The sequence below is a fragment of the Aulonocara stuartgranti genome, assembly GCF_965226115.1.
Source record: "Aulonocara stuartgranti genome assembly, chromosome: 14".
NCBI classification, from domain to species: Eukaryota; Metazoa; Chordata; class Actinopteri; order Cichliformes; family Cichlidae; genus Aulonocara; species Aulonocara stuartgranti.
The window spans coordinates 15037730-15060466 of NC_138950.1; the positions used below are offsets into that span (position 1 = coordinate 15037730).

Consider the following 22737-nt stretch of genomic DNA (forward strand, 5'->3'; position numbering starts at 1 on the left):
TTAATATTGTATATCATAATTTGATGTCTTTCCCATTATGTGTTTCTTAGTATTTTGTTCTGGCCTAAACAGGATTATATAACATTTTGGTATAAAAATGCAGAAAAGTAGTCCAAAGCTGGAAGCCAAAATAGCAAATATTTCTACAGCCACAATAAACTTTCCCGGTGAGCTGATATAGGCGGGGATAAATGTGATCCAAACTGCACAGAATATCAGCATGCTAAAGGTTATAAATTTTGCTTCATTAAAATTATCAGGCAGCTTTCGAGCCAAAAATGCAATTGCAAAACATGATATAGCCAGAAATCCTATATATCCTAGAACAGCGCAGAACCCTACAGCTGTGCCTGTATCACACTCTAAAATGATTCTGTCCTTATACAGTAGTAAATTCCTAAAAGGAAAAGGTGGGTTTATTGTTAACCAAAGTATGCATATCAAAACCTGTATAAAAGTAAAGACCAGAACAGTGAGTCTCTGCTGTAGAGGGCCAAACCATTTCATCACATTTGTCCCTGGAAGTGTAGCTCTGAAGGCCATTAAAACTACTATTGTTTTACCAAGAATACAAGAGATGCAGAGGACAAAGGTGATGCCAAATGCTGTGTGTCGCAGCATGCAGGACAATTTGGTTGGCCGTCCGATGAAGGTCAGAGAGCACAGGAAACACAGAGTTAAGGAGAAGAGCAGCAAGAAGCTCAGCTCAGAGTTGTTTGCCCTTACTACTGGGGTTTCTCTGTGACAGTAGAAGACTAATGTCGTAACCATAGTTAGAAAAACTCCCAGCAATGAAAATAACACTAACACCAACCCTAGAATTTCATCATATACCAGGAATTCTACTTCTTTGGGGATGCAGGCGTCTCGTTGTTTGTTTGACCAGTACTCTGGTGGGCATTTCGCACAGTGTATTGAATCTGCAAAATTAAAAATAAAGTAGGGAATTATCAAACAAACAACCTTTATTTGTCACATACACAATCATACAGAGTACAACATGTAGTGAAATGCTTGTGTCCGAGCTACGGTCAGACTACAGACATAGCCGCGCCATTCCAGCATGGATGGTCTAGCCAGGACCCTTACTGGATAGTGGGTGGGAATTGAACTTGCAATTCCCACTCCAAAGGTGTGTAGTCTTACCAATACAGTATCCAGCTGCTTAATTTTCTTTGTTTCTTTTGCTATTTATTCACCTGTCACATTACTGATCTCTCCTTCTGGGCAGGGTATGCAGTCATAACAGCAGACTGGCTTTCCTTTCTGAAGGACCTTATGTGTTCCAGGGAGACACATCTCACTGCACACTGACACAGGCACCTCCTACAGGCATAAAAACAATCATATTCATTTTGTACTATCTCTATAGTTAAATAAGAATTTAAAAAACATAAAAGTTAATATTTATATGAAGATTTCAAACTTCAGTTTCTATGTTACCTCAGTCAACCCATTGCCCCAGACAACTGGGATGTTGTTCATGACAAATTGATTTCTCTCTGGAAGAGACGCATCAAAAATGCCAATGGTTCTTCCCTCCATTGTTCCTCGAATTGTAAACTGTAAATTAACAAGTTCATATCTTGCTGGGGTGTCACCATTTTTGTTAAAATACACCCTTTCCCCTTTTTTTGTTGTAAAATTTACAGTGTTAAGATACTGTAAGACCTAAAAATGAAATTCCATAGAAATTAAATTAAGCATTTCAACTCTTATCATATTGTCAGAATGAACTGACAGTCACTCACTTGCCATGGTTTAATGTGTTTGGGGTCAATGCAGCTCTCATTAGAAAAGGACAGTTGATCATTATCACATTTGATCAGCATGTCGAGAGCATGAGCCACTGCGTAAACTGACTTGTAGACATTATCAGTAAATCTGAGCTCAGACACATCAGTGAACTGTGATTCAATGTTTTGCAAGCTCTCATGGCCACTACATGGCTGTTTTTGAGTGTTCACAGTTCTATTGAGAGAGCAGTTAAACACTTCTTCCCAGAATTCCCTAACAAACTGACTATCGGGGAACTGTGAGGGGTAGAGCTGCTTTAGATACTCCTCTAGCCCTGAGATCTTAGCTTTAGGGCTGGTGAAGCCTAATGAGCCCACCAGGATTTTGTGTCCCTCACTGTCAGTCAGAGAGTGATCTGTGATCCATGCATCACTGCCAATCCACTGGAGTCCTGTAATGCTATGCGTGTACAGCTCAGTAGCCAGCAATTTAATTTCTCTGTGAGACATAAAAGCCATAATAACTTTGGAAGTGGACTGCTTAATGATTTCTATTATTCTCTGTAGTCTGTTTGGTGGATCTGATGATGAAAATGCTTCAGAATACTCAATACACACTCCATATTCTTTTGCAGCTTGGATAAATGCTGCTATGCCATTGAAGCCATATTCATTATCCACAGCTAACGCCCCAACCCAGGACCATCCAAAGTGCTTGACAAGCTTGGCAAGAGCTCTGCTCTGGTAGTAGTCACTGGGAATAGTTCTGAAAAAGGTAGGGTACTCTTTCCTGTTGCTCAGACAGGCACAGGTGGCAAAATGGCTGATCTGCATTGAAATATACAAATATCTGAATAGCATTGGCAGAGCAAACATTAAATATTGCCATTTTAGGCTTATGCATTACCTGTAGCTATAATTTTACTCTTCCAATTTTGCAAGAGAACTGTAGAGGTGCAAAAGTGCAATATGAAAAGCGAAATTATACTTCAATGACTTGTTTTCTTTGACTTACCACAGGTATCTGAAACCTTCCAACAACCTGTGCAAATGCAATAGTTGGGCTTGATCCAGAATGTCCCAAGATTGCTTGCACCGTCTCAGTGCAGGTGTCCTCACGGAGTTGTCTATTTAACCCACTCAGCAGTGTCAGTGCTGCTCTCAGTATGTCCATGGTTCCACAGTTATCATAAATCTTATAGCCAAGTTTAATATTAGACAGCATGTGGGGATTTTTGTTGATTTCATTTATGGCAAAGATCATTGTTTGAGCAAATTGAAATTCTCTAAAATTAAAGCTGTAATTATTAATAAAAGTAACAAAAACTTTATGTTAAAGGTTCCAATGCAGAACAAAATACACACAAGCATAAACTATTTCAAATGAAATGTAAATTTAACACATTTCTCGTATAAAGTAGGATATAGGATAAATAATACATACTTTTTGCATTTTCGAAATTCTGGCATTGTCTGGAATGTGTTAGTTACAGAATCCTGGCCTGTGCGAAATGAAAAAATGCCTCCAATAATAAGATCCCCATCCTGGGTTAGTTCAGGTGGTTGTGCCAAGCCTTGCAGCTGACATGCAGAATTTCCTTTCTCCAGTAATAGAATGAAGAGTAGCAGTCTCAATAATACCATATCTCTGCTGTTGCCTGAACATTACCCCAATCAGCTTTACAGTTCATACTGGAGCTTTATACACTTTTTAAGTTGTCATGGCTCAATGTAGCCTCTAGAGACATATGCACACCTTAGGCAAAAGATGTTTTGATCACAGTTTTATTAGCATTATAGTATATTGTATAATTCATGTGGCATACAATATAAGGCTAATATATTTATATGATCTAATCACAGTTGTTTTCAACGATATACTGCATTCATGCTATGACTGGACAGGTATTTCAGTAACTTCAGAGAACCATCTATTCAGTTTGGTTAACAATTATGTAGAAATGTTACAAATACAAAGAAAACATTGTTTTCATTTTTCAAAATAAATGGGTTGCCTTCTTCCCCATCATGTTCTTCTTAGTATTCTTTTCTGGTTTCAGTAAGATGATATAACATTTGGGCATGAAAATGCAAATCAGTAGACCAAAACTGGAAGCAAGTATAGCAAATACTTCTACAGCAACACTGAACTTTCCTGGAGAGCTGACATATGCCGGGATAAATGTAATCCATACTGCACAGAAAATCAGCATGCTGAAAGTAATGAACTTGGCTTCATTGAAATTATCGGGTAGTTTCCGAGCCAGAAAAGCAAAAATGAAACATAAGACAGACAAAAGTCCAATGTAGCCAAGAACAGCCCAATACCCTACAGCTGAGCCAAGAGCACATTCTAAAATAATTTTGTCCTTAAATGTTTTAAAATTCTTAAATGGAAACGGAGGACAAATTGTTAACCAGACAATGCATATGATAACTTGTACAAGAGTGAATACAAGAACACAGAGCCTTTGTTGTGTCTGCCCAAACCATTTCATCATATTACTACCAGGAAGTTTAGCTCTGAAGGCCATTAAAACCACTATTGTTTTTCCCAAAACACAAGAGATACAGAGGACAAAGGTGATGCCAAACGCTGTGTGCCGTAGCATGCAGGACCATTCAGAGGGCTGACCGATGAAGGTCAGAGAACACAGGAAGCACAGAGTTAAGGAGAAGAGCAGCAGGAAGCTCAATTCAGAGTTGTTTGCTCTCACAATAGGAGTTTTTCTGTGTTTGAAGAAAATTAACACCACACCAGCAGTTGTGCATGTTCCAAATACAGATGCTGCAGTGAGCAGTGCTCCCATAATTTCTTCATATGATAGAAACACTGCTTCCTTCTTTATACACGCATCTCTTCTTTCATTTGACCAATATTCAGGGAGACATCTCACACAGGTGACAGAATCTGCCAAAAAAATATCAACATATTACAAATCACCCCGACACTCATCTCCAACCACTGCATACAGGCTCTTCACTCTTCTTCACCTCTCTTCTGCACCGTCTTTTGCTTTGGAAAGTTGATCCCAGGTATTTCAATTCATCTGCCTTCACTATCTCTACTCCTTGAATTTTCATTTTTACACCCATCCCTCTTTCATTTACTCGCTTCCACTGGCTTTCATTCCTCATCTCTCCAGTGTACACCTCTACTTCTCTAGACATAGGCACCATACAATAACTTTGCTTAATTATTAAATAAATTCAAAACAGTTCCAGTCTTACATGACAGATAGTCCTGAAAGTAAAACCCAAACAGTAAAGCAAGAACTTAACATAACCAAGCAATGATAAAATCTTTGTTTTGAGGCACAGTGAGCAAAAGAAATACAAAAGTGTACACTGAATATAACACTTGTAACATAACCTGTAATGTTGCTGATATCACCTTCTGCACATCTTATACAGTCATAGCAGCAAACAGGCCTTCCTTTCTGGAGAACCTTGCGTGTTCCTGGAGGACATTTCTCACTACAAACTGACACAGGAACCTGCACGAACAAAGGCATTATGAGAAAAACATGTATAATATTGCCCTTACAGCCATGTTAATGAAATGTATTTAATACTAGAGCCAATAGATGTTTATATCTCCTGTGCCAAACTATTTTGTTAAAATTGAATTTGTAATTATTGTAATTAATTAGACTGATACCTTACCTGCTTTGAGTTTCTTGCCCAAATTAAAGACTTGTTTTGCAGATATAGCTGTTTTTCTGCAGCTAATGATATATCATAAAGACCAACTGTGACAAACTCCACAATACCATTTTCTCTTGGCTGCCAGTTTATAATTTCATATTTTGCGGCTGGGTCTCCATTCTCATTAAAGTAAACCTCCTCTCCTTCCTTTGTTTTGAAGTAAATGTTTTTTATGTGCTGTAAAATCTATAAAACAACATTAATTTATTTAATTACCTGAGAAAAACTTTGCAAACTAACTGGCTATAGGACATGGATAATTAATTATTTTTTCAAACTGTGAAAACATTTTTTTTTTATCAGTGATTGTTATTGTGTAATGTGATAACTTATAATTGAAATTATTAAAAAGCTCACCGTGAATGGGTCTAGCTGCACAGTTTTGTTACATGTTTTATTACAGCTGAGGATGTTGTGAAGTGCATGTGCCACTGCATACACTCCTTTGTAGACATTGTTAAAGATAGGCATGAGAGACATGTCAGTGTAGCTGTTTTGAACTCCAGTCACATCTTCATGTCCAGTACACTCTCTCTGAATGTCTGATGATGATATTGACTGCCTAAACCTACAGTTAAATAATGCCTCCCAGAACTCAATAAACAATTCATTATTAGATGAATTGAGTGGCTTCAGATTAAGCATGAACTCTCTCAGGCCACTGACATGTGCTTTAGGAATGGAAAGGCCTATGGCACCATTCAGTATGTGATGTATATCCAGTGCTGCTATTTCAGAATCAACTATCCATCCCTCACTACCTACCCACTGGTATTCAGTCAAATTGTGCTGGGACATCCCATACATTAGCACATCCATATCCATGTGTGACAGAAAGGCAACAATCACCTTGGAGGTTGAAGCCTTTATAATGTCAATTATCTTTTGTATTTTGTCTGCTGGATCTGTCCTGAAAAAAGATACAGAATACTCCAGACAGATGCCCAGCTGCTGTGCAGTTTCTGTGAATGTAGCCATGCCATTATTTCCATAATCATCATTGGTTCGAATAGCTCCAACCCAAGTCCATCCAAAATGCTTGACCAAATGGGCCAGGGCTCTGCTCTGGTAGTAGTCACTGGGTATTGTTCTGAGGAAGGATGGGTACTTGGTTTTGTCACTGAGACAAGCACATGTGGCAAAGTGGCTGATCTAATAGAGAAAAAGTCCAAAATATAACATTCACACTTGCATTTTTTGCCACAAACGGTGAAGAAATTAAGTAGAAAAAAAAGTCAAACATTGACAGTTGAATGTGCATGGTTGCAAATATTTTTATTAGCTATTCTACCTACCATTGATATATAAAATGGCCCAAGGACAGTAGCTATTGCCATGCAAGGGGAGGAAGATGTCTCTCCAATTATGGCCTGCACTTGTGAAGGTCTGGTACATGGTCTTTCAGATTGCCCAGCAACAATTTCATTACCATTGGTCAGCGTCAGTGCAACTTTTACACTTCTTGCCATGGAGCCACAAGCATCATAGATTTTGTAGCCTAGAGAGACTCCTGGCAGTAGGTCTGTACTATTATTAATCTCCTCAATGGCAAAAAGCATAGCCTGAGCAAACTGGAAGCCTCTGAAACTCAAACTTGATTCAATTTGAAATATGGAATTAAAACCAAATTATCTTTAAACCAGAAACAGTGGTATTACAAAAGCAAGTATGTATTATCTCAATACTCAGTATTTCACATACCTGGTACATTGCAGTGGCAGTGGTTTATGCAAGTAGGTGTCCATTCTGTCTTTCCAACTGCTGTGAAATGAGAAGATCCCCCCTAATATAATATTACCATCCTGAGATAGTTGGGGGTTTTCAGGATCCCCCATTTGCCTGCATACTTGTTCATCAGCCTGAGAGAAAGACACCACCAATAACACTTGTAAAATTGCCCAACCCTGCTGTGGCCAGCTATGCGTTGATGTCATGCTGTCAGTGAGAAATAAAACACTGGATTGCATCACATGTGCCTTTAGATACATTTGAATCTTAAACTGGTATTTATGCATTTTTGGAGTAACATGAGAAATAATGGAGTAGTGATGACTCATTTCTGTCAACCTATAGGTGGAGGAAGAAGAGAGACATACCCAAATGAAAAAAATAGTATGTTTTTCTTATCTAATCTGCTTTGCTTTGTCCTTCCTTTTTATTTTTATTTTTTTATTTCACCAACTCCTGGGGAAATTTTAGTATATTCACTATTATATACAAGGTTAGTTTATAATTGACAACAATCAGAAATTGAACAGTGAAATTTTATTTTTTACATAGATTTTTTAGATTATAGACATACAATTAATATTAGAAAATATATTTTCAATCAAATATTAAAACGTTAACTGTTAAATTTACTTAACCATAATGGAAATTAAGATTAGAGTCAGTAAAATTTCACCATAGTCATACAGTCAATTTTCAAAAAAAAATCTAAAGCATTCGTTCTAAAATTTTGAACTTCTGGCTCATTTTGAAATCTGATATTTATTGCAACTCACACAAGCCCCAAATCATGACTTTAATTACAACATTTACATGAGATAAAGTGTTTTTGGAGGGGGGATTAGTTTTTCATGTAAGGTCACGTAGGTTTGGGTTCTTTTTTACCTTAATAAATGAAATCATTGTTTACATTTTATATATTTTTTTAAACCCAGAGGTGTGAAGAATATGTAAAAAAACAAAAATCAAGATGGGGTCATATTTTTTTTAAGCCACTCAACAAATCACAAATTTGCCTCAAGAGTCTTTGAAGGTCCTGAGTTGGGATAATTTTTATGAAAAATCCCAGAAAGGTGATTCTGTTCATCTTTACGCAATGTTATAATTGGGAGAAACATTTCAACACTCATCCTGACTCTCATCCTGACTCCCCCAGTCCCCATTGCTTGCTAGTTCCCCAACTTTATGAACAGTACATTTACATGACAATTAACACCATCACATAACAATGATCCACATGATCAGTTTCATGATTGGTGATAAGTAATGTCCCTTATTCATAGCTACCATAGGGTTGGGAATGGCTGCAATCACAGCATTGTAAAACAGTGAAAGATTTAATATTAGGCCTTCTCCTTGGTTCAGAGATGGATATTTCCGTTTTACATAAATTAACTCCTTAACTCCTCACTCAAATTCATCTCTAGGATATACACATCTTCATCATTAAAAGAGTGACTACTGGCAAATAGGCTAAAGTAGACTGCACAGTCCTGGCTTGATGAAGAACCTCTTCTGTTTTGTGTTATTTGTTTAGCCAGAATTTGTCTACTGTCTTTAATGTCTAATTCACACCCATCCTCTCACACAAAATTGCTTAGTTTGGGCCTTAGGAACTAAACACTGGAGTGTGCCATTGTTTTGTGGGATTTTTCTTGCTTGGTGGCCCTAGCAGATGATTTCATTTGTAGGCTTTTGGGTTTAATCCCACTCTGTCTGCATCTGACCATGAATATCAGCTGTTTCCTATAGGCTCTCTTCTTATGTGCTGTGTGTTCATACTCAAGTAACTGGTTTAGGCAGGCCTTTGATGATACATACTGAGCAATCAAGCCCAATAATTATTTCCCAGTTTGCTGAAATCAGTACAGATTGCCATTATGACTTATGCACATGTAAATATCAACGGCCAGAAAAATTATCATATGACTCATTATTTTGCAATATCCCCCAAGGCAACTGTAGCGCAATTGTGCTGTTTATATAGTATTACCAAAATGAAACACAACAAATTTCAAATTAATGGGGTGCCTTCTTTCCCATCATGTTCTTCTTGGTATTCTTCTCTGGTTTCAGTAAAATTATATAACATTTTGGAATGAAAATGCAAAATAGCAGTCCAAAACTGGAAGCAAGTATAGCAAATATTTCTACAGCAACACTAAACTTCCCAGGGGAGCTGACATATGCTGGGATAAATGTAATCCATACTGCACAGAATATCAGCATGCTAAAAGTAATAAACTTGGCTTCGTTGAAATTATCGGGTAGTTTCCGAGCCAGAAAAGCAAAAATGAAACATAAAATGGCCAAGATTCCTATATATCCAAGCACAGCCCAGTACCCTACAGCTGATCCCAGAGCACACTCTAAGATGATTTTATCTTTGAATTCCTTAAAATTCTTAAATGGAAATGGAGGAGAACTTGTTAACCAAATGATACAAATGACAACTTGTATAAGAGTGAATCCCAAAACACACAGCCTTTGTTGTGTGTGTCCAAACAATTTCATATTGCTATCTGGACGTGTAGCTCTGAAGGCCATTAAAACAAGTATTGTTTTTCCCAAAACACAAGAGATACAGAGGACAAAGGTGATGCCAAATGCTACATGTCGGAGCATGCAGGACCATTCAGAGGGCTGACCAATGAAGGTCAGAGAACACAGGAAGCACAGAATTAAGGAGAAGAGCAGCAGGAAGCTCAGTTCAGAGTTGTTTGCCCTGACAATAGGAGTTTTTCTGTGTTTGAAGAAAATTTGCGCCACACCAGCAGTTGTGCATGTTCCAAATACAGATGCTGCAGTGAGCAGTGCTCCCATAATTTCTTCATATGATAGATACACTGCTTCCTTCTTTATACAAGCATCTCTTCTCTCATTTGACCAATATTCAGGGAGACATCTCACACAGGTGACAGAATCTGCCAAAAAATAAAATGAAATATATATATATATATATATATATATATATATATATATATATATATATATATATATATATTTATAGCTCGACCTGAATAACAGATAATTGATGGACAGTGCCACAAAGATATCACAACAGTATGACAACTACATGATCATTCAACAGTACTATGATTCAGTCATAATTTAGTTTGGTTAACTATTAAATAAACTCATAAGAATACCATTGAGCACATGACGAATGTTCTTGAAAGCATTATGTCAGGACATTAATGTTGATTAAAATTTCTATCGATATGCAAATTATTAAGGTTATGTCTGGTTGCATATACTTTTAATTTAATTACTTATATTTAATCAAGAAGAAAAACAAAGATTTAACATGGCCAAATGTCAAACCATGACATTTATGTTTTGTGGCAAAGCTAGTAACAAAAATGCAAAAGATTACATTAAATATTATAGTAAACCTGTAATGTTGCTGATCTCTCCTTCTGCACATCTTATACAGTCATAGCAACAAACAGGCCTTCCTTTCTGGAGAACTTTACGTGTTCCTGGAGGACATTTTTCACTGCAAACTGACACAGGAACCTGCATGAACAGAAGCATTATGAGAAAAAAAATTATTTTTTTTTCTTAATTTGTTTTTTTTTTTGTTTTTTGTTTTTTGTTTTTTTAAGTTCAGCACCGAAAAACGCCGAGCGTCAGAAGTTTGGGTCGAATCACGGGGGAGGAAATATTTGAGGTTTTTCACGAGGTCCTGGTGTGGGCGGGTGTGACGGTCTCCTCCAGGTGAAGGGAAAAAAACAAAAAACAAAAAGGAAGAAGAAGAAAAGATGACCCATGCCGTCATGGATAGTGCAGCAACAACTGTATGTATAATATTGCCCTTGCAACCATAAATTGTTAATTTTGATGAATTATGGAACATTAAAGCTCATATAGGTTTTGCTGTGATTAAATAATTTGCAGTGCCTCAATAATGCCATACTTTTTATTAATAAGGGTTATGAAGTTATATAGTATAGTATTAAGTGGACACAGCCCTGAAAAATAAAGGCATTAGACCATGTGTCCTTGGGGAGTAGAAAGCTGTAGACTCGCTCACGCTTGCCTGGCAAAATGTAGATAAGAGGGGACCATCTCTAGTGGAAAGTTACTGAGACACTGTTGTTTAGACTAGAATGAGAGAGCTTCTGTAATAAACCTGTTAGGGGCACACCACCATTTTGAGATCCACGGCAACGTGTCATGCAGGACGCATCTCCCATCTAGAAGTAATAAAGTGTTAAATGGTCTACTGAGCAGTGTTTTGTCTTCCATTGGATGCCTCTGAGGAATCGAAAGAACTCGGTGAAGTGTTGATATTTACAGTTTAAAAGCCTTGTGCCAAATTATTTTATTAAAATGGAATTACTGATTATTAAAATTAGTTACACTGATACCTTACCTGCTTTGAGTTTCTTGCCCAAATTAAAGACTTGTTTTGCAGATGCAGCTGTTTTTCTGGAGCTAAAGATGCATCATAAAGACCAACTGTTACAAATTCCACAACGCCATTTTCTCTTGGCTGCCAGTTTATAATTTCATATTTTGCTGCTGGATCTCCATTCTCATCAAAGTAAACCTCCTCTCCTTCTTTTGTTTTGAAGTAAATGTTTTTTATGTGCTGTAAAATCTATAAAAAGGCATTAATTTATTTAATTACCCATCAGTAATTTGGCAAAAAGATGAGATGTAACTGGCAAAAGAACAAAAAATATCAATTTAATGTACTTTAAAAATATATATAAAAACATTTTTTTTTATTGATTGTTATTGTGTAATGTTAAAACTATACTTTAAGTTATTAAAAAGCTCACCGTGAATGGGTCTAGCGGAACAGCTTTGTTACATGTTTTATTACATTTGAGGATATTGTGAAGTGCATGGGCCACAGTATACACTCCTTTATAGACGTTGTTAAAGATAGGCATGAGAGACATATCAGTGTAGCTGTTTTGTACTCCTGTCAGGTCTTCATCTCCAGTACACTCTCTTTGAATGTTTGCTGATGATGCTGACTGCCTAAATTTACAGTTAAATAATGCCTCCCAGAACTCAGTAAACAGTCCATTATTAGATGAATTGAGTGGCTTCACATCCAGCATGAACTCTCTCAGGCCGCTGATATGTGCTTTTGGAATAGAAAGGCCTATGGCACCATCCAGTATGTGATGTATATCCATTGCAGCTATTTGAGAATCAACTATCCAGCCCTCGCTACCTACCCACTGGTATTCAGTCAAATTATGCTGGGATAATACATGTATTAGCACATCCATATCCATGTGTGACATAAAGGCAACAATCACCTTGGAAGTTGAAGTTTTGACAATGTCAATTATCTCTTGTATTTTGTCTGATGGATCTGTCCTGAAAAAAGATACAGAATACTCCAGACAGATGCCCAGCTGCTGTGCAGTTTCTGTGAATGTAGCCATGCCATTATTTCCATAATCATCATTATTTCTAATAGCTCCAACCCAAGTCCATCCAAAATACTTGACCAAATGGGCCAGGGCTCTGCTCTGGTAGTAGTCACTGGGTATTGTTCTGAGGAAGGATGGGTACTTGGTTTTGTCACTGAGACAAGCACATGTGGCAAAGTGGCTGATCTAAAAGAAAAAGTCCTAAGTAGAACATTCACACTTGCATTTTTTGCCACAAATATTTATTATTAGCTATCTCACCCACCATTGGTATATAAAATGGTCCAAGGACAGTAGCTATTGCCATGCAAGGAGAGGAAGATGTCTCTCCAATTATGGCCTGCACTTGTGAAGGTCTGGTACATGCCGTCTTGGATAGTGCAGCAACAACTGTATTATCGGTAGTCAATGCCAATGCAACTTTTACACTTCTTGCAATGGAGCCACATTCATCATAGATTTTGTAGCCTAGAGAGACTCCTGGCAGTAGGTCTGTACTATTATTAATCTCCTCAATGGCAAAAAGCATAGCCTGAGCAAACTGGAAGCCTCTGAAATTCAAACTTGATTCAATTTTAAATATGGAATTAAAACCAAATTATCTTTAAACCAGAAACAGTGGAATGACAAAAGCATATACGATTATCTTAATACTCAGTATTTCACATACCTGGTACATTGCAGTGGCAGTGGTTTATGCAAGTAGGTGTCCATTCTGTCTTTCCAACTGCTGTAAAATGAGAAGATCCCCCCTAATACCATATTACCATCCTGAGATAGTTGGGGGTTTTCAGGATCCCCCATTTGCCTGCATACTTGTTCATCAGCCTGAGAGAAAGACACCACCAATAACACTTGTAAAATTGCCCAACCCTGCTGTGGCCAGCTATGCGTTGATGTCATGCTGTCAGTGAGAAATAAAACACTGGATTGCATCACATGTGCCTTTAGATACATTTGAATCTTAAACTGGTATTTATGCATTTTTGGAGTAACATGAGAAATAATGGAGTAGTGATGACTCATTTCTGTCAACCTATAGGTGGAGGAAGAAGAGAGACATACCCAAATGAAAAAAATAGTACGTTTTTCTTATCTAATCTGCTTTGCTTTGTCCTTCCTTTTTATTTTTATTTTTTTATTTCACCAACTCCTGGGGAAATTTTAGTATATTCACTATTATATACAAGGTTAGTTTATAATTGACAACAATCAGAAATTGAACAGTGAAATTTTATTTTTTACATAGATTTTTTAGATTATAGACATACAATTAATATCAGAAAATATATTTTCAATCAAATATTAAAACGTTAACTGTTAAATTTACTTAACCATAATGGAAATTAAGATTAGAGTCAGTAAAATTTCACCATAGTCATACAGTCAATTTTCAAAAAAAAATCTAAAGCATTCGTTCTAAAATTTTGAACTTCTGGCTCATTTTGAAATCTGATATTTATTGCAACTCACACAAGCCCCAAATCATGACTTTAATTACAACATTTACATGAGATAAAGTGTTTTTGGAGGGGGGATTAGTTTTTCATGTAAGGTCACGTAGGTTTGGGTTCTTTTTTACCTTAATAAATGAAATCATTGTTTACATTTTATATATTTTTTTAAACCCAGAAGAGAGACATACCCAAATGAAAAAAAGCAAACAAAAAAGGGTTTTCATTTGTAGCCTGCTTTGCAAACCTCTAAAATATATACATAGTTTATCTCACTGAAACATCATGTTGTCTTGGACATTTGTTTTTAAACATGTATTTAAACATAGATTTGTAACAGTAGAAAACGGTGAAAGCCAAATGAAGGTTAATGTATGAAAAGATACGAATACTGGATTTCAGGAAAGCAAACTGATTTTGTTAGGAATTGATGGTTTATTTCCTGAGTCAGTCGATTTAGACCTCCATTAGCATTCCTTTGAATTTATTACAAAGAAGTACAAAACTGTCCTTTCTTTCATTTCATTTTGTATTTTCAAACTCCTGAAGGCATTCTTACATATGTAATTTAACCTCCTAAGTCCCGAACTCTTCCATGGCATGCATTTCTAATTTCTCTTTGATATTTGGGCTGATTGGGACCCGATGAATGTAAAACCAAGATTCACCAGATTTTTTTTTTTTACCCGATTTTTGTTTCTAAGAAAAATGAGAGCCACATATGAAGACATTTGTTTTAAATTTTGATAAAACAGAGGCAGTATAATGTCCTCGTAAGTGGATATCAGGCCCTTGTGGAGCTAAACTTAGTATTTTGGTCTAGACAACCCAAAATAAGATAAGATAAGATAAGATAGAACTTTATTAATCCCTCGGGTGGGTTCCTCTGGGAAATTCGATTTCCAAAAAAGCACAGCACCGACAGAAGTTACAGAGTTATACACACACACATATATATAAATACAGAGACAATATAAATAAAATATACGAAGGGGATAAATAGAATAAATAGGAATAAAAATAAAAATACAAGTGAATTGCACATTTCAAGTATTGAGTCTATTGCACCGTTGACTATTTACAAAAGTATTGCACAAAAGGTATTGCACAGTGAGGTGAAGAGGCACTACAGCTTAGTTGTTCACTCCTTTGTCCTCCTGTTTCCCCTCCCTCTCCCCTCCAGAGAGGAGTTAAACAGTCTGATGGCGTGTGGGACAAAGGAGTTTTTAAGTCTGTTAGTTCTTGTCTTTGGGAGAAGCAACCTGTCACTGAACAGACTCTTCTGGTTGTTAATGGCCGTGTGCAGAGGATGCCTGGCATTGTCCATAATGTCCATCAGTTTCTTTAATGTCCTTTTCTCTGCCACTGTCACCAGAGTGTCCAGCTTCATGCCGACCACAGAGCTAGCCCTCCTGATCAGTTTCTCCAGCCTGGATGAGTCCTTCTTTGCTGTGCTGCTCCCCCAGCACACCACAGCATAGAAAAGTACTCCAGCAACCACCGACTGGTAAAACATCCTCAGGAGCTTCCTGCAGATGTTAAAAGACCTCAGCCTCCTGAGGAAGTACAGTCGGCTTTGGGCTTTTTTATACAGGTGCTCTGTGTTGCATGACCAGTCCAGTTTATTGTCCACCCACAGCCCGAGGTACTTGTACTTGTTGACCACCTCCACCTCCTCCCCCTCTATCTGAACCGGCAGTGGACCTGCTCTAGACCTCCCGAAGTCCACAACCAGTTCCTTAGTCTTTGAGGTGTTGAGTTGCAGGTGGTTTGTGTGACTCCATGCGACAAAGTTCCTCACCAGACTTCTGTACTCCTCTTCCTGATCATCCCAGATACACCCCATGATGGCTGTGTCGTCTGCAAACTTCTGAATGTGGCATAATTCAGAGTTGTAGCAGAAGTCAGAGGTGTACAGGGTGAAGAGAAGAGGGGACAGCACAGTTCCCTGTGGTGCTCCTGTGCTGCTGACCACTGTGTCAGACGTGATGTCCTTCAGCCTGACGTACTGTGGTCTGTCGGTGAGGTAGTCGGAGATCCAAGCCACCAGGCAGGGGTCCACCTCCATCCTGTTCAGTTTTTCTTGAAGCATACAGGGCCGGATGGTATTAAAGGCACTGGAAAAGTCAAGAAACAGGATCCTGACCGTGCCTTTTCCCCCATCCAGGTGTGAGTGGGCTCTGTGTAGGAGGTACAGGATGGCATCCTCCACTCCGACACCCGCCTTGTATGCAAACTGTAGTGGGTCCTGGGCATGTTGTACCTGTGGTCGGAGGAGGTTGAGGAAGAGCCGCTCTAGAGTCTTCATAAGATGTGACGTCAGTGCCACCGGTCGGAAGTCATTCAGCTCATTGGGCCGGTTCTTTTTGGGGACCGGGACGATGCAGGATGTCTTCCATAGGGCGGGCACTCTCCCCAGTCGCAGACTGAGGTTGAAGACTCGTTGTAGCGGCTCCCCAAGTTCAGCAGCACACGCCTTTAGCATCCTAGGACACACCTTGTCTGGGCCTGCTGCCTTTCTGGGGCGAAGCTTCCTCAGTTGTCTCCTGACCTGATCCACTGTGACACTGGGAGATGTTTGGGAGGAGGGGAGGGGGGGAGATGTCTTGCTGCTGAGAGAGGGATTGGAGGAGGGGGGTGTCATGGTGTCAGGAAGGGGGGGAAGCGAGGGAGGTAGGAGAGTGGGGATTGGACTCTGTAGTGAAGGTGAGGGTGGGGGGGTTGTGGGCTGGTCAAACCTGTTGAAGAAGTTGTTGAGTTCGTTTGCCTTCTCCACAGTCCCCCCCACTGTGCTTTTCTTGGTGTTGTGGCCTGTGATGGTTTTCACACCATTCCAGACCTCCCTCATATTGTTCCTCTCCAACTTCTGCTCCACCTTCCTCCTGTAGGTGTCCTTTGCTTCCCTCAGGCAGCGTTTCACCTCCCGCTGTGCTGCCTTCATCTCCTCCTTCACTTTGCTCCTGAAAGCCTTCTTCTTCATGTTGAGGACAGCTTTGACTTCCTGTGTTACCCACGGTTTGTTATTAGGATAACACCGTACCGTCTTAGCAGGGGCGACCGTGTCCACACAAAAGTTGAGGTAGTCTGTAAGACAGTGTGTCGCCCCCTCTATGTCCTCACCATGTGGGCTCAGGAGCACATCCCAGTCTGTGGTGTCATAACAGTCCCTCAGAGCATCCTCCTTTTCTGGGGTCCATCTCCGGATGGAGCGCGTTGTGACCGGCTGCCTTTGGACGAGGGGTGTGTATTGTGGCTGTAGGTAAACCAGGTTGTGGTCTGACTTCCCTAGTGGGGGGAGGGGGGTGGCTCTGTATGCATCTCTCACATTAGCATACAGTAGGTCAATTGTCCTGTTGCTTCTTGTGGGACAATTCACAAACTGGTGAAAAGCAGCCAGAGTAGAGTCCAGTGTGGCATGGTTAAAGTCTCCAGATATAATAATGAAAGCCTCGGGGTTTTGTGTCTGAAGTCTTGCTGTGACTGTGTGTATTTTCTCACAGGCAGCTGTTGCGTCGGCCCTCGGAGGGATGTAAACACACACACAGATCACATGACTGAACTCCCGAGGTAGATAATATGGCCGCAAGCTAACAGCTAGCAGCTCCAGGTCCGGACGGCATACCGAAACTTTAACGGAGACGTGTCCAGGGTTACAGTATCTGTTGTTAACGTAGACAATGAGTCCCCCACCTCTGCTTTTTCCGCTGGCCTGCGTGTCCCTATCGGCTCTCACGGATGTGAAACCGCATAGGTCTACGTTAGCCTGCGGCGTTAGCTCGGTTAGCCACGTCTCCGTGAAGATAAACAAGCTGCACTCACGGTATAGTCTGTGGTTGTTCAGAGCGCACAGTTCGTCAATCTTATTCTGTAACGAGTTCACGTTGCCCATGATCACTGTCGGGATTGATGGTTTGAATCGCCTCCGGTGATCCGCTCTCCTCGCTCCAGCTTTGCAGCCTCTGTAGCTCCTCTTTAGCTCGGCCGGGATGTTGTGTCGCATGCCGGTCTGTCCCTTTGTTTTTAGTGCCAGCAGCTCCGCTCTCGAATAGATGAAGGAACTGGTTCCAGAAGTTTTAAAAAGTGCATTATCCATCTTGTATCGCTATATCTAAGAGGTATAAGTAGAGGAAGGTGAAAAAAAGTTTGAAAAGCCTAGTCTAAAAAGTTAAAGTTAACAAAAAGGTGCGGTGTTGCAGAGCTACTTGGAAAGGCTGCCGTCACTCCAGCGCCATCTTGAACAGATGATGACAAATGTGATGTCCACATATGTGGACGCCAGGTCATAGGAGGTTAAAACACAAATATTAAATTGCACTGGGTTATTTTACATTTCAAATTTCCAATGAAAATGATAAAATATATTTGCAAACGTCGAAATGAAAGTAAACGTGGAGTTATTGGAATTTCATTGCACTCATACTGTCTTGGAGTTTTGTATTTTTTTTTAACCTTTTTGGGGATATTTCTCTGTTGGTTTCTTTATGTTTATGTTCTTTGGTCTTTTCCTCATAGTTTTTTGGGTTTCATTCATGATTATATTTTGTATGTACTTAGTTGCTTATTTCAACACCTACAATTAAATTGTAGGTGCTCCACACCAACTGTGCCAGATTAAAATATAAATATTAGACAGGAGAAATATATACAATCAATAAATACAACCAAGAGGGATATATACAAAATAAGAGAAATATATACAAGAAAAAGGCACACATTGGAGAACAAAATGGTTGCAAATTGCTCAGAGGTAATGCAAACAAGACACTTAGTCTGAATAGGGTTGGTGTAGGAGTGGCCTGAGCAGAGATGGGCAGTAACGCATTACTTGTGACGCGTTACTGTAATCCGATTACTTTTTTTCAAGTAACGAGTATAGTAAGGGATTGCTGTTGCAAAAACGGTAATTAGATTACCGTTACTTTCCCGTAAGCACGCTGCGTTACTGCGTTACTACGTTACTGCATTACTACGTTACTAAAACCGTGATTTTTTTGCGAGAATGTCTCATGACAGTGACATAAGCGAGTGCGATGTTTGTGACAAAAGCTGTGTGCAGATCAACAATGGATAATATATCAAGTGCGGGAGAGAGTATGAGCGTACAGCGTTTAAAGCGTGGAAGTACCGACCTTATTTTGAATTTGATTCCATAAAAAGTGACAAAAACATTAGTGTCTGTTGTGCATGACACGTTGCCGTGGATCTCAAAATGGTGGTGTGCCCCTAACAGGTTTATTACAGAAGCTCTCTCATTCTAGTCTAAACAACAGTGTCTCAGTAACTTTCCACTAGAGATGGTCCCTCTGGTGAATCTTGGTTTTACATTCATCGGGTCCCAATCAGCCCAAATATCAAAGAGAAATTAGAAATGCATGCCATGGAAGAGTTCGGGACTTAAGAGGTTAAATTACATATCTAAGAATGCCTTCAGGAGTTTGAAAATACAAAATGAAATGAAAGAAAGGACAGTTTTGTACTTCTTTGTAATAAATTCAAAGGAATGCTAATGGAGGTCTAAATCGACTGACTCAGGAAATAAACCATCAATTCCTAACAAAATCAGTTTGCTTTCCTGAAATCCAGTATTCGTATCTTTTCCTGTGCAAGAATATTCAAAATTGCCTCATATTTTTTTAAATGCCTCTCTGTGCAAAATGGGTTTACAAACATGAACAACTTCCTGAGAGGAAAAATTAAAAAAAATTAAAGGTTTGTTGCAAAAAACCCCACATTTGATCCTCACATCTTTTCAGTGACTGGTGTGAGCCTGCCTGTTGCTGCAGATCTTCTCAAACCTGGGTTGCAGTTTTGAGACAGCCACTCTGAGTTCATTTTCAATGTCCAGCTTTGATCTGTACTTCGTCTTGATTGAAGCCACAGCAGAAAAGCCTACCTCGCATAAGTAGGATGTGGCAAAAGGAAGAAGTATTGCCAGGGCTCTCTTTGTCCACTCCAATCCAAAATGCAGCCAGGGTCTTTGAATTAAACTGCAGCCTCTTAATTGAATCAGAGGTAAGATCAATGAACTGTTCCTCCTCAGATGTGTGTCAGCAGGGGGTGTTGCACTGAAGGGGTCACGGATCCAGTCATTCTTTGGAATCTTGCACCAGGAAATATCTCTGGAAATGTTTCTGAAGGGCAGACATGTGTTCTTTTATGCATGGGATCACTGTATTCTGCAGCTTGTTGTCTTCAATGAATGATTTCAAATTCTCAAACAAGTCCACGTTTCCATCTTTCACTCGCTGCTTCCACATTTCAAGTTTTCTGACAAATGATGTGACTTTATCTGTCAGATGTGGGAGGTGAGTGTTTGTGCCCTGCATCTGCAAATTTAGTTCATTGAGTTTCAGGAACATGTCACTGAGGTATGCCAGTTTCATGAGAAAGTTGTTACAGTTAAATTTGTTGGTAAGATCACTGCCCTCTTCCTTCAAAAAGATGCGGATCTCATCTCGCAGTTCAAAGACCCTGGATAGCATCTTCCCACGTGACAGCCATCGGGACTTGCTGTGATACAAAACGGCTGTGTGGTCGGAGCCCATTTCTTCACACAGTGCCGAAAAAATCCGGGCTTTCACAGGTCGTGTTTTGATGTAGTTGACTGTGGTGATGACATCAGTACGGTGTACATTTTAGGACATCGTCAGGTATCAGACAAAAAATTGTCAGGTGTCAGTTGTCAAAAAAAAAATTGTCAGGTATCAGAAAAAAAATTGACAGGTATCAGAAAAAAAATTGTCAGGTGTCAGTTGTCAAAAAAAAAAAAAAGTCAGGTATCAGACAAAAAATTGTCAGGTGTCAGAAAAAAAGTTGTCAGGTGTCAGAAAAAAATTTGTCAGGTGTCAGAAAAAAAGTTGTCAGGTGTCAGAACACAAGGTACCAGAGAGAAAATCTTCCTGCAGGTGGCGCTGTTGTCATGTCCCACCCGAATTGATTTCCAAATACGTCATCAACGTGTGACCGTGGGAGAGCGTAAGGTCATTGACCTCACCGGAGTTTTACCGTGTGTTACGTTTCGGTGTTGTCAGTGTTTTGTTTTTGCGTGACTGTCATGTGTTTCCTGTTTTACTTTGAAGGTCTGTTGTTATCTTAGTGTGTTCAGGTTACGTTTCCTTGTCTCGTCAGGTCTAATTTGCCCCAGCTGTGTTTCCCTCCTGTGGTCCATTCCCTGATTGCTCCTTCTATGTATTTAAGCCCTGTGTGTCAGTTGGTCATGGTCGCGATCTCCCCCGTGTTGTAAATAGTTTGGTGTTTTGATGTAAATAAATAGTCTGTTGTAAATAGCTGTGAATGGGTTTGTTAATATTTTCGTTTGAGACACCTTCGTTTTGGGATTTTGGTGGAAAGCTTTAGTTTGTTTCTCGTGTGTTTTTTTTTCTTATTTTTATTTTCATACGTTGCACGCCGGTTGCCTAGGCCGGGGTGTAACATATGGGGGCTCGTCCGGGATTGCCTTCGCTGGGGGGGTCCGAGGACCGCCCCAGCCTTTGTCGTCTGCTGGAGGGTCAGTGGGACCGCTCCAGCCTCCACCAGCCTTCATCCGCTTTTGATCAAACATTTCACTTGGGGTTACATGTTTGATTTTTGGGTGGGGGGGAAATGTTACGTTTCGGTGTTGTTAGTGGTTGTTTTTGGTGTGTTTTTTTTTCTTATTTTTAATTTCATACGTTGCACGCCGGTTGCCTAGGCCGGGGTGTAACATATGGGGGCTCGTCCGGGATTGCCTTCGCTGGGGGGGTCCGAGGACCGCCCCAGCCTTTGTCGTCTGCTGGAGGGTCAGTGGGACCGCTCCAGCCTTCATCAGCTTCGTCCGTCTTCGCTGGAGGGTCCGTTGGAGGGACCGCTTCAGCCTTCGTCCGCCTTCGCTGGAGGGTCCGAGGCACCGCTTCAGCCTTCGTCCGCCTTTGCTGGAGGGTCCGAGGCACCGCTTCAGCCTTCGTTTGTCTTCGCTGGAGGGTCCGTGGGACCGCTCCAGCCTTCGTCTGCCTTCACTGGAGGGTCCGAGGCACCGCTCCAGCCTTCGTCTGCCTTCGCTGGAGGGTCCGAGGGACCGCTCCAGCCTTCGTCGTTTGCTGGGGGTTCATGGGACCGCTCCAGCCTCCACCAGCCTTCATCCGCTTTTGATCAAACATTTCACTTGGGGTTACATGTTTGATTTTTGGGTGGGGGGAAATGTTACGTTTCGGTGTTGTCAGTGTTTTGTTTTTGCGTGACTGTCATGTGTTTCCTGTTTTACTTTGAAGGTCTGTTGTTATCTTAGTGTGTTCAGTTTACGTTTCCTTGTCTCGTCAGGTCTAATTTGCCCCAGCTGTGTTTCCCTCCTGTGGTCCATTCCCTGATTGCTCCTTCTATGTATTTAAGCCCTGTGTGTCAGTTGGTCATGGTCGCGATCTCCCCCGTGTTGTAAATAGTTTGGTGTTTTGATGTAAATAAATAGTCTGTTGTAAATAGCTGTGAATGGGTTTGTTAATATTTTCGTTTGAGACACCTTCGTTTTGGGATTTTGGTGGAGAGCTTTAGTTTGTTTCTCGTGTGTTTTTTTTTTCTTATTTTTATTTTCATACGTTGCACGCCGGTTGCCTAGGCCGGGGTGTAACACGTGGTTCAGGCTCCTAACGATACAAGGTAAGTTTAACTTTTTCTCCCTTTTGTTCATATTTTTGCCACAGTTGTGTTATATTAAGTTGCAGTTATGTTGTGAAAGTTACA

General features: G+C 39.9%; 4 protein-coding genes across 4 annotated transcripts; all 4 read right to left on the reverse strand.

Annotated features, from left to right (window-relative positions):
• On the reverse strand, positions 1-3206 carry LOC309688132 (extracellular calcium-sensing receptor-like; the record flags this gene model as incomplete). The annotated part of the gene is made up of 6 exons (XM_082503607.1): positions 1-920; positions 1200-1326; positions 1444-1671; positions 1752-2564; positions 2752-3034; positions 3181-3206. 6 exons carry the CDS (start codon positions 3204-3206, stop codon positions 1-3), a joined length of 2397 nt encoding a protein of 798 aa, XP_082359733.1.
• Positions 3207-3487: 281 nt separating this feature from the next.
• Positions 3488-5384, reverse strand: LOC309688156 (extracellular calcium-sensing receptor-like). The gene is made up of 2 exons (XM_082503643.1): positions 5131-5384; positions 3488-4647 (listed from the first exon to the last, which is right to left on the reverse strand). Exons 1-2 carry the CDS (start codon positions 5249-5251, stop codon positions 3734-3736), a joined length of 1035 nt encoding a protein of 344 aa, XP_082359769.1. The 5' UTR covers positions 5252-5384; the 3' UTR covers positions 3488-3733.
• A 160-nt stretch (positions 5385-5544) lies between these two features.
• On the reverse strand, positions 5545-7154 carry LOC309687005 (vomeronasal type-2 receptor 1-like; the record flags this gene model as incomplete). The annotated part of the gene is made up of 2 exons (XM_082501675.1): positions 5545-6596; positions 7146-7154. 2 exons carry the CDS (start codon positions 7152-7154, stop codon positions 5754-5756), a joined length of 852 nt encoding a protein of 283 aa, XP_082357801.1. The 3' UTR covers positions 5545-5753.
• A 646-nt stretch (positions 7155-7800) lies between these two features.
• On the reverse strand, positions 7801-13315 carry LOC309688155 (extracellular calcium-sensing receptor-like). Its single transcript, XM_082503642.1, has 3 exons — positions 13242-13315; positions 10568-10691; positions 7801-10096 (listed from the first exon to the last, which is right to left on the reverse strand). Exons 1-3 carry the CDS (start codon positions 13248-13250, stop codon positions 9192-9194), a joined length of 1038 nt encoding a protein of 345 aa, XP_082359768.1. The 5' UTR covers positions 13251-13315; the 3' UTR covers positions 7801-9191.
• Between the last annotated feature and the right edge of the window lie 9422 nt (positions 13316-22737).

Excerpts from the sequence above, each read along its gene's own strand:
- LOC309688156 (XM_082503643.1), bottom strand. The coding sequence starts at position 5,251 with ATGCCTTTGTTCGTGCAGGTTCCTGTGTCAGTTTGTAGTGAGAAATGT. Across the intron at positions 4,648-5,130 it reads CTGTATAAGATGTGCAGAAG|ATTCTGTCACCTGTGTGAGA; the intron begins GTGATATCAGCA and ends TTTTTTTGGCAG.
- LOC309688155 (XM_082503642.1), bottom strand. Across the intron at positions 10,097-10,567 it reads AGAGATCAGCAACATTACAG|ATTCTGTCACCTGTGTGAGA; the intron begins GTTTACTATAAT and ends ATTTTTTGGCAG.